General features: G+C 35.7%; 1 protein-coding gene and 1 non-coding gene across 2 annotated transcripts; one reads left to right on the forward strand and one right to left on the reverse strand.

The window, feature by feature from the left end:
* Positions 1 to 1,712: 1,712 nt before the first annotated feature.
* On the reverse strand, positions 1,713 to 1,785 carry TRNAK-UUU (transfer RNA lysine (anticodon UUU)). Its single transcript has one exon. It is a non-coding gene; the product is annotated as a tRNA-Lys (tRNA).
* A 2,232-nt stretch (positions 1,786 to 4,017) lies between these two features.
* On the forward strand, positions 4,018 to 4,670 carry LOC127787431 (flowering-promoting factor 1-like protein 1). The gene has a single exon (XM_052315478.1). It carries the CDS (start codon positions 4,148 to 4,150, stop codon positions 4,553 to 4,555), a length of 408 nt encoding a protein of 135 aa, XP_052171438.1. The 5' UTR covers positions 4,018 to 4,147; the 3' UTR covers positions 4,556 to 4,670.
* The last annotated feature ends 7,695 nt before the right edge of the window (positions 4,671 to 12,365 follow it).

Below are 12,365 nucleotides of genomic sequence, written 5' to 3' on the forward strand. Positions count from 1 at the left end.
CCATCATTATCAAGTAGAACAATCATCTTCTAGGAAACAAGGAGCAACATACAAGTTAAATTCCTATACTTCACAGACACGAAAGTAGTTGCACAATCAGATGGGTTGTCTCCCAATTTAAAGTAATTATCCTGTGAACCCAGCATTTGCTTTGTAGAGTTTCGTAAAGCTCTGTTGAGTTTTAACATATCTTTTTTAATTTGTTAGCAAGTTTTATAATCAATATAATAAGAAAGACACACCACACCCAAAGTACCCTTTAGAACATGTAAATGTTGGTATATACGTTTAAACTTCAAAAACAATTTCATTTAGAATGCATAAAGTTTCTTTCAAATAATATGTTGTTTTGAATATTAAGCTATACCCGGTTAAACATAAAATGGAGAATTATAGTGAGGAAAAAAAAAAGAAGCAAGCTTATTTAGGTTCGACATTGTCTCTGGTGGATGATGGGGGCGAAGACAGTGGCTGGTAAAGGCGAATGCGGTTCGACTGTTGGCGGTGATGGGTGGAGGAGAAGGTGGTTAGACTGGCAACGATGGCGGGTGGGGGCAAAGACAGTCCAATTGTAGGCTGGCGGAGATTTCGATTTGAAAAATGGGGAAATTGAGACTTTGATTTCAAATTGGTGGTGGCCGATTGTGGCTGTTGACAAGCAAGAAGAAGAAAGTTGTCGAGCAGTGTAGAAAGTGCTTGAAAAATGGAATAATTTGGCACTTCTTTTGATATGTGTGTCTGTATATCTATATATATATATGTGTTTATGTATGCGTTTGGATTTATTGTCAACGTGAATAGACAACCATATATGTCGATTAGCGAGTAGTTTATTGAGGGAGAAAATGGAGAATAAAAGTAGATTTTCAAATTAGAGTATTTTAAATATATTAAAAGATGACTGTCAAAAACAAAATAAATAGCTGCAAATAGAATTTCTCTTCCAAATTTAGCCCAAACAACAACACATGACCCTTTTACCCCTTGTTTAGCATTATCATAATCCACCTATACACGTGTACAGCTCGCTAGATTAGTTATTTCGGGACAAACTCATATTTTTTAATTTTTTTATATAATTATTTAATTTTTTTATTTCAATTATATTATATAAATATATATTTTTAATTCAATTTAACCCTTATATTTTAGCTATTTCAATTTAACTCTTATATTTTGACTATTTTTTTTATGATAATCTAAATTTTTCATCATTTCAGTTTCATCATTTTACATGTATTTTTAATTTAATTTAACTCCTAAAATATATAAAAAAATGTGAAACAGGATGAGTTAATTTAATTTTTTTTATACATCAAAATATAAAGATTAAATTGAGTGAAAAATATAAATAGAATGGCATAATTGAAATAATGAAAGTTTAGATTGTCACATAGAAGACATTAAAATATATGAATTAAATTGATTAAAAAATATAAGTACAATGATTTAATTAAGACAACAAAAAATTTAAATAATTATAAAAAAATATAAAAGTAAAAATAACTCCTTTGTAACCTCCATCTGGATGTGCCACGTTAAAAGATAAAAAAATAAAAAATAAATTGTTTGGCTGTGCGTTTTCCATTTCAGAAAAAACTAAAACAATTTTCAATAACAGAAAAAAAAGAAAGTGTTGAAGCCATGTTTTAATTTAAGGGAGCAAAAACAAGTTAGCAAGTATAACTTGAAAGCAAATATAATAAAACAGACGCCGTCTGTGGGAATCGAACCCACGACCACGTGGTTAAAAGCCACGCGCTCTACCAGCTGAGCTAAGACGGCTGCTGAATGCTCTCTTCACCTTAAAATTATCCAAATAATTATCTCTTAATAGCGTACGGGCTGCCAATACCCTGTTGCCCAGTGCGCTATTAACCACCAGTACTTACTAATTCTGTCTTCGTCAATTCCAAATTTCCGAATAAGAGAGTAAGGGTGTTCAAAAAAATTGACAAATCATGAAAATTAATTGAACCGAACCGCACCGCATCGCGCGATTTTTTGAGGGAAGTGGTCCGGCACAGTTTGAGAAATTCTCAAACTGTGCGGTTTGCGGTTTGAAGATTTCTTGGTTCGATTTTAAACTGAACCGCCCAAGTATTTTGTAATAATAAAAAAAATATGAAATAATTTATTCTCAAATCAAAAAAAACAAATCTGGTAAACAGATTGTCTGTTTTGTTTATATATAAACAGATTGTGAACAATCTGAAACAATCTGTTTACAGAAAACAGATTGTATAAATATTAAACAGATTGTTTATATATAATTTTTTATTTATTTTGGTTTATGGGCTAAATGGTTGATGAAATAATTTATTAAACCATGAAAATTATACCACGAAAATTGATAGATTAATATTTTGGATGTTTTAAACAAACCGCGGAAATCGCACCGAACCGCACTGCAAAATGCAGTGCGGTTCGGTGCGGTTTCGATGCACCAAACCAGACCGCGCGGTCTGGCTTGACAGAAAAACCGCACAAACGGTTTGGCGTATCGAAAATATCCAAAATCAATCAAACCGAACCGTGAACTCCCCTAAGAGAGAGTCTCCAACTATAATAGACAAATGGAGTATGAAAAATAAACTTTGAAACTATCCATATCATTGAAAAGATTGGGACCCAATGATGGTTTTTCTATTTATCTTACTTTATAACATTTTTATTAGCACTATGGTGCATACTTAATATGTCATTAAAAGAAAGTCAAGTGGCCCACGAGCATAGTCCAGCAGTTGAGGGCAAGCACAAATTGCTTTCAGAAAGGTTTTAGATTATAAACTGCTATATAATCAGTTGAAGATCCCGTATTCAAATTTTGGCCCTAAATTCCTTGATTCCTCTGCAGAAATTTTGAAGCTGAGCTGCGAGGATTCCCGAGTGACAGACTTCACCTTTTACTTTCAAAAAAGGCAAGTCAAGTAATGATACTAGTATTTTATATCTTAATATGTCAAATGGACACTTTAATATTGACTAAAAATCTCTTTTCCCTTGATCATATAATTGCATTGCATTTTTTTTGTAGTTACGGTATTTATGTACAAAAAAGAAATGTAGTGTAAAAAATAATGGGAATTATGTGATTCAAGTATTTATAAAAAATCATATAAAATAATACTTTTTATGCATTATTATTTATATGAATAAGAAATTTTATGAATACTATATTAATATATGCATCTACTCATCACTTTAAATGAAAAATGATTATGATTATGATTATTTAATGACGAACTGATATAAATTGCTTTTCGAAATTATAAAGGATGCTCTTAATTTAATTTCCAGTCTTGAAACAAATGCAGTAACTTACGTGTTGAACACATGGCTACATTTTTGGGATTTATTAAATAGCTAGCTATAGATGGCACTTGCAAATACTTGTGTAGGAGTGTAATGATATCTGCCCATTTTATTTATATGGGTATGTGTGTCTTAATAGCACAATCAATTTGCAAGGGCACGGATACAACTCAAGCATTGCAGGACAACTAATATATTAAAAGACAGTCATTTATCACAGTTAAAATGATGTACAAAGTTTTTTAGATATATTTCCCAAAGAATAGAGTACAATATTGCTAGCTTAATTAAACGCGAGTGACAATAAAACTAATTACTCTCCTTCACCTTTAACCTGTGATTATCTCACTGAAACTAAGTTCTGAAGTTCATTTAAGGTTTGAGAGACAGTTTAATTACTTATGATTGGGAGGCAACAAGTTTTATATCTTTGAACCATCGTATTTGTATGGTCCCCGATATTTGTATCTTCAATTACGTTAGAAGAAATAAATAATAGGTTGAGTTTTAGCTCTTGTATAGGGCAAATATCGAACTCGTAACCCATTAAATTGATACCAACATATTATTTATCCGATCAGTTATTTTATGACAAGGCAAGTTTTATATTATCTTTATTAGGTGAACCGGTAACAGTATCAATTTCTTGTGATAAAACTACGTATGCGTACGGTACAGTGGTTACTGTTGTATAAAGCCCATGCCACTGCCAGCAAGGAGAATGGCAAAAGCTTGCCACTCTCTCTCTCTTTCTCTCTCTCTGAGTCCGTAGTCTTACTTGCAGTAGCAGCTTCACGTACTACTGGGTCTTCCAGCTAGCAAGGTGGAGGAGATGTCCGGCGTCTGGGTTTTCAACAAGAAGGGTGTGGCTCGCCTTATCCCTAACCCTACCCGAGAATCTTTCGAGCAAGACGGCGACTCGTCATCATCCAGCTCCAGCCGCCCCGGCACCGCCACCGCTCCCGGCGCTCGTCCCCGAGTCCTCGTCTACGTCCCGGCCAACCACGTGATCCGGTCCTACGCCGACCTCGAGCTCCGGCTAGCGGAACTCGGTTGGTCCCGCTACCGCAACCCCGGCGCCGCCGCCTCCAACTTCCTCCAGTTCCACCGCTCCGACGACTCCGCAGACCTAATCTCCCTGCCCAGAAACTTCGCCGACTTCAAGCCCCTCCACATGTATGATATCGTCGTCAAGAACCGCTCCCTCTTTGAGGTGCGCCATCCCCCGCCACCGCCGTAGCACAAAATTCTGTGCCTTAATTTAGTATTGTGACAATATTGTTAATGCAATGTAAGTTAGTTTAATTCTGAAGCGAGCAAGCCTTCTAATTGATGGCCGTATTAATCAGTTTGGTAATCCCAATTATTATTCTTAAACCGTCAGTTTAATTACAAGTGATATAATTTGAATGCATTTGGATTTTCATGTTCGGGTGTTTTCTCTTTCGCAGCAATTAGAACACGTAGTTGGTACCTTATGTTTCAGTTAATTAGCTCTACACGTGCATGGTTTCTAAGTTGATAGAGAAATGTATTAAAGGGGTTGAGTTTCGACCACATATTCGTCATTAATATTGATAGCACGAACACATTGGTGATTTCATATCGGCTACATTGAATTAAAAATATGGATATATGCAACGAGCCTACCTAACTCGCTGGGTCTGGGGGAAGAGAAGGGAAGTGACAAATGTCACGAGGGGGGATGGCATTTTGGTGACTTTGTGGTCGTCCAAGTTGATCAGGAAGAGGAACGATTCCGTACCCTATGTAATATATTCCATAGTAGTGGGACCCTCAGCCAAGGCTACGACTAACTAGGAACAAATTAACAACTTTTTTATTATATTAAAATAATAATAAAATGCCTTTTGTAATTATAATATATTACATTCCTGAACTAATCTCTTTTTTTTTTTTTTTTTAAAAAAAAAGGGGGATTCATATTTATGATATGGACAGCTAGTCCAAATGATCATTTGGATAAATATATATCGTTAAGACCCTGTAAAAAGAAGACAAGCATGCATGAATTTGACAATTTGAGAGAAAGGAGGGGAAGTGGAGGAGGGTGATGAGACAGATGAAGCGGCTGTCAGTGACCCATCAAGCAAGCGTCCGCCGAATCGTACGTAGATAGGGGACGGGAGGGGAGTCAACTTGACGTACAATCGTTAAACAACCCAGACCCAGCTGTGGTTTGACCGGTCCGAGGATGAATCTGAGTCGGGTTGGGTAACTTTTGGATTGGGTTGGATTGTTATTCTTTCAGGTTGCTCACTTGCTTCCAAGTATCTGCCCGTACATGGCCTCTCGTGATTTCTTTCTTTTTCTTTCTCTCCTTTGATATGTCAACATCTTCTTCTCCCTCCGTACGTTCTATTTATATATATATATATCCAAACCCACTTGTTTCAATTATTCTATATATATATAATAAATCCATTTTTAAGATGTACAATAAAATAGATTTTTTAGTTTATTTTTTATTTTAAATTTTATAGGTGTCTTGATTGAGTTCAGGCTTTATACAACAGGAAGGCTGCCCGGCCAACCAGCCTATATAAATAGGCTTTAGGAAATATAGGGCCAAGGCCGCCTGCTGCTGCTGCTGCTACTGCTGCCGCCCCACCTTCAACTGGGTTGATTGGTTGTTTGGTTTTGCTTTTCGCTTCTTCCATTTGTATCCCAAATCTCGAATTGGACCAACCAATGCAAGCACGCTACGTCCCAGGTATCTTCCTTCCTTTAGGTGGCCTTCACATTACAATAGTCTCCGATTCCAATTCCTAGCTGGGTGTAGCTCTTTTCTATTTTTGGGTCCTTCCATCCAAACCTAAACTTATTTTCTTTAGAGGATGATTTAAATTTATGACTTTTTTTTTTTTTTTTCTCAAAGAGATCCAAGACTATGACGAAGATTCAGGTTTATCTTTATAGATTTCGACTCGAGATTAAAGTACAGTTTAAATATACCACCCATTGACAACTTATTAAAAAGTCGAGTCATAAATCCTTAATTAAGTCTTTGAAGAAGAAATGAGCTGAGCCCATTTGTTCAAGTCTTAAAGAAGTTCAAATCCAAGCTAAATTGCTCTCCAACTGTGCCCTAGTCTCGTCATATAAAAGGCCCTTACTGCTATCTTGTTGCCCTTATTTTGATGACTGATTCTCTCTCCCTCTTTGCTCACCCGATTGCTTTCTTTGTATGGCCGATCCGATGTATTCCCTTTTTTCTCTCTCGATCTAATCATTCTTTCCTTGCTGATGTTCACGTTTTACCTTGTGAATAACTTGGACGACCCTCGGATGTCTTCTATTAATCCATCCCGATGGTCTCTCTTGAAGGTAAGCTTTCGATCATTGCTCTTCGTCCCATATCTGAGTGATTGCTTTTGTTCCTTGGGGGATCTTGCTGTGAGTGTAACTTGTGTGGTTCTACGATGCTATTGCTTAAAGGAATCTGGGGTGGTGTCCACTCGCAGTCCCGCCACTTGAGCCAACAACCGGGGTGGTGTCCACTCTCAGCCCCGCCACTTAGGTCTCGTAAGGTGAAGTCCGTCTCAGCTCCGTCCCAAGTGGGTCACCTAGCATTAATCCTAGGTACGCATCCCGAGTGCTATCACTCTGGGCTACGTCACAGGTTACCAACCCACGTCCCACATGGACGACACAAAACAAGCCAATGTCGAAAAATCATAACATGCATAAAATCAACATCTCAATGAATGTGTAACACCCGAGAATAATTTTGAGGATACAAATGATATTTGATAAAGGGCATAATTGGAATTTTGGAAAAAATAAGACTATAGGACGCACTAACACAGCTTTGGATGATCGAATTAATTAGAGGAAGTACCTCGGACCCTAGATAGCCAAGGAAAATGGTATAGTATCGACGTGCAATTAAAATTATGATTTTTGGTGATGAAAGAAAGAAGATCGGGAACAGTTTTCAGTATCGCAAAAATACAGCTGCCAATTAGGTCGAATTACCGAATTGTTGTAAACGACGTCCAAAAAGTCAATGGAGAGTGCCAAGGACTAGTATTCGATGTATAGAACAACCCTTAAGTGGTTTCAGGTTGAATCAAGTGGATTTGAGGTCAAATAAATCAGTCGGGCCTAAGTGTAATTTCCAAAAATTGCCCGAGGGAGGTCAAAACGGTAATTTTTTGAAAGTTTCAAGGTAGAAATGAGAAATAATAATCTTGAGGGTCTTAGGGATGGGGCTAGAAAGATCAGGGGCTTGAGGATAAGGACCAAAATGCAAAAGAGAAATTTCAAGGGGCTGAACTGCAATTTTCAGAAAGTTGGACGCACATGGCAGATCTGGCCGAGATCTTGGCCTGAAATTCCGCCGATTTGGGCAGCCTAGGGTGGTCAGGGAGTGGCCTAGGGGGGTCTAGGAGGCGTGGGGAAGAAGCTTTGGCCAGAAATCGGCCACGTGGGAGTCGGATTTGGCTATAAATAGCCAAGGGTTTCAGCCGATTTTGAAAGCACAAATCGATCTCGATTTTTGGATGATTTTTGGAGCTTTGATAGAGGGCTTTTGATCTCTAGGAGTCAAGGATCATTTTGGCATCGTTTTGAGGCATTTTGAAGTAAGTTTGGAGGAGGATTGAGCTCGGCCGAGGGTTAGAGGCGGACCGCCTTCTGCCGCCTGCAACTCGAGTTTTAAAGCTCTTTCCGACGTCCTTTCGACTTGAAACTGGTGGGGCTAGGATCGATTCTCCAAGGGCTTTCGAACGGCACCGATTTTGTGTCCATTGGAGCATCCGCCGGCGGCCAGCTAGAGATTGAAGAAGGTGGCGCGTGACTGCCACGCGCCAGCCCAAAATGTTCAACCACTCGCCTGCGCGTAAGGGCACGTGAGAGCTTAGGTAATTTTGCAAATTTTTTTTATTATTTTAAGAAAAATAAATTAAGAATTTTCGTGGAAGAAAATTTTGAAAAATATTGGAGAAAATGGTCATTTTGTAATTTTCAAAGTAAATAAGGCTTATGAAAAATAGGAAGAGGTATTGGAAAATTTTTAGAAAATTCTGGTAGTTAGGAAATATTTATTTATGAATTTTTATGGAGAGAAATCGAGGAAAAATCTTGAGTAGGTATTTATTAAAATTTTTGAGGAGAAATTAGGAAGAAATTATGAAAAAAAAATTGGAAAAATAGATATTGATATGAATTTAAACAAATGTGATGTCTAGGGTATTGTTGAAGCGCGAGGTTGAATTATAAGAGGTCGGGCACGAAAATCGAGGTCGGGCGCGCAAATCGAGGTGACTCGCGTACTTTGAGAAAAGTCGAGTTGTAAGGTGAGTGTTCGCCCCCAACTTTGTTTTGACTTGTGAGTGGTTCTACCCGAAAAGACTTTAAGTGACATGTGAATGGTTTACTGTAAATGTTCATCCTTATGGCTTGGTTTATTATGGTTGTCCAAACAATTATTTACACATTCATTGAATTTCGTATGGTAAATTGCATACATTGAGATGTTGATTTTATGCATGTTATGATTTTTCGGCATTGGCTTGTTTTGTGTCGTCCATGTGGGACGTGGGTTGGTAACCTGTGACGTAGCCCAAAGTAACAGCACTCGGGATGCGTACCTAGGATTAATGCTAGATGACCTACTTGGGACAGGATCGAAACGGACTTCACCCTACGGGACCCAAGTGGCGGGGCTGAGAGTGGACACCACCCTGGTTGTTGGCTCAAGTGGCGGGGCTGCGAGTGGACACCACCCCAGGTTCCTTTGAGCAATAGCATTAATGCTGAGGTGACGTCGATTCCGAGGATATTGCTGATGTGACACTCTTGGGGCTAGGGTTGCGTTGGGTTTTGGAATGCTTTTGAGTTGGAGCGTAAAGCCTAACAATGACAATGGGGTGATTCCCAGGTTCATATGTCGAGGTTGTCCCTCTTAAGCAAGATTATTTTGCCAATGGGCCGAAGTGGTCGTATCGCCTTTAGAGAGATTGCATTTTCCTCGGTTAGGGTTAAGTGCTATGTGGGATTCTCTTAGGCTGGTGCATGTCGGGACTTGTCGGTTTTATATATGATTTTGCATATATTCATGAAAATGTTTTTGAACTCTCACTTAGATAATTCAGCATCTAATTTGGACTATATCCCTGGAATATTCAAACGTTCCAAGTGAATGCAGTGGCGCCAAGGAAAATAATGTCATCAAGATGTAGCTGCTGTGATTAGTTTTCATAGGTTTTGTCTATGAATATGATGTTCAGAGGTTATGTAATATTTTGATATTTTCATGTGAAACATCGATTCAGTTATTATCTGTAAAAGAAATTGTCAGTTATATATCATTGAGGTTTCGATCTGGCTTCCGCTGATGTGATTGATATTACCTGTCTTAGTCTATTAATTCTTAAATTTTGATATGCTAAGAAGGTACGATCGGGATTGTCGAGAAATGACTATGATGAAGGTATATGTATCGAGAGACTTATGTTGTGTGTTTAAAAATATATATATATATATATTCCCGAAATCTCAAGTTAACGCTCGTTGTGGGAAAACAGAGCATTACAAGAGATCTTGTATTTTGGTCGAAAGAGTTCTGGAGTCTGACTTGGGGGTTTTCATGGCTTGGTTCTTGTGTGCTTTTGTGAGACTTAGTATCCTTATTTTTTGGAGTTACCTGAGTGGTACATACTGGACAGATCCAGATCTGAGCCTTGAAAAGATATTTTACAGGGAGTTCTCTTTGTTTACTCTTTTTGTGATCTTGATTGTTTCGATATCTGTTTAAGTTTTGCATATTTTTTGTTCTAATCTTCTGTTTTGATAAGTGTTCTTCCGCAATAATGACATTAAAAAAATAGTAAGTATTTGGTCTTATGTATTTTGATAGAATTAAAGTAACGACTTTGTTTCTTCATAATAAATATGGTTTAAAAAAAATTGTTGAAAGAAAAAATAGTATCATTTTTTTATTTGGGTTACTTCTATGGATTGCCTTCTAAAATTAAACTAAAGTGTAGGATGAATTCTTAATTTTATATTGGAATGTGTATATGAAAGAGCAATTTGCATCGATACCCTCTATAATTTAAAAATATTTATTGAGATTCTTAAAATTTATTTTTTTACCCAATCACCTCATTCAAAGATATCCTGATTCTTTGTGATTTAAAAATATCTTTAGATGTTGTTTTTTGTTACTTTAATTTTTTGCTTAGGCATCTTATTTAGAGACATACTTGGAATTATTGTCTTTACACTGTCTCTTGCTACTCATGTCCTTAATTTTGGTAGAAGAAGTATATCGCAGGTAGAGATTTTGCCTCACTACGTAGAATAAGAAATTGAATCCATGACCTACTGATGTGAATCTCAACTTATCGTGAACTAATTACTTGACCTATGTTTTGAAAATTATTTAGAGACATACTTAAATTAATAGAAAATGTGCTTAAACAAATAAAAACTAAACAATAAAAATCTATAGATACATTTTTAAATCACGTGATTTCGTTATAAATAATCCAAATTACATAAAATCTAAATAAAATTTACCCTAAATAAAATTCAATTGAATTGTGAATAAGAGATAAGAATATACTTATTATAATATATAACCACATCAATAATCTATCTATTGAGGGGTGATATTGTCAAATCATTATTATAATAGATTTGCTACTTGTACATAGAGGTTGACCGATAGTCTTATAAAGATTATATACGCGATATTTTGATATCAAAATATCGTGATATATCGTTCACCTCTTTATCTTTTTCTTATTCTCTTGTTTCAACAACTAATCCTCTCTCCGCTATCTCACCTATCTGTGCAGCAACAACAAGAGAAAGAATATAGTGGTGAGAGGTAGTTGATAGAGCAAAGGAAGAGGAGCGAGAGGTATTCTGTAATTGAATGAAGGATATTTTTGTCATTTAAATTTTATGTATGTCAACACGTGATAAGCCTCTATGTACAATTAGCAAAATTCTATTATAATTATATGTTTTAAATGTCTCTCACTACTTTAAAGTTTTTAAAGCATACGGAATTAGTTATTTAAAATCATAAAATTTATGATGATTTTCAATTTTAACTATGCAATTACAAACTATACGTTTGAATGGGGTTTTATAAGTTTTACATGCAAAACTATTATTAGTTAATTATCTCCTTGTGTTTAGATTATGAGCCACAACAAGAAGGATAAATTATGTTAATTTATTTTTATCTTAATTTCTATGCATATGTACATGACTAGTCGTAACAAGTGACATTAGTATTACTCTAATAAGTATTTTATCCTAGTAGTTAACTAAGTAATTTTTGTGTATGTATGCCTATAAATTACGTAGTTTGTGAGTTATTAAATATACTCAAAATTTAGTTATACAGAATCAAAATATTAATAATCACAAATTTCTTATTTAAAGAAAACCTTTTAAAATGGCACCCTTCACCCAAATAATTATGAAGGTGCGAGGTGTTAATTAATTATGAAGTCCCATTATCACCTCCCCTGATTCTTCTTTTCTAAGTTACGCTACGCCACTTCATGATGAGCTCTCTAAGTCCGTAAATGCAATAATATTTTACAAACAAAAGCAAATTACGTGAAACAAAATTGAACAAAAGTACAGTTTGACTGTACACATTTTTTATAAAAAATATGTAATTATTACACATTTTCTATGAAAAATAATCAAACACTCTTAATTTTTTCATGAAAAAATATGTATAGTACAATTATTTAAAACTTCTTTCCATGAAATTCATTTTCCAAGGGGGTGAGATGATTTTTATTTTCTAGGGAATATTAATTCTAGGTAATGCAATCAAACACACCTTAAGAGTTATTGCATTCAGATAAATTAGAAACCCACTAATAATAGTTAATAGTATAGCTGTTGTTTATTTTTATTTATTGTTGTGTTATAAGTAAAGGTTCATTAAAAGTTTAAAGATATTTTTTTAGATTAAAAGGTGTAAATTTTCATACATAAAGTAAGAGAGGCCCCGTTTGTTACATCTTAATTAGAGAAATTATAGCTTATAA

Source organism: Diospyros lotus, chromosome 1 (genome assembly GCF_014633365.1).
Source record: "Diospyros lotus cultivar Yz01 chromosome 1, ASM1463336v1, whole genome shotgun sequence".
In the NCBI taxonomy this organism is placed as follows: domain Eukaryota; kingdom Viridiplantae; phylum Streptophyta; class Magnoliopsida; order Ericales; family Ebenaceae; genus Diospyros; species Diospyros lotus.

Excerpts from the sequence above, each read along its gene's own strand:
- LOC127787431 (XM_052315478.1), top strand. The coding sequence starts at position 4,148 with ATGTCCGGCGTCTGGGTTTTCAACAAGAAGGGTGTGGCTCGCCTTATC.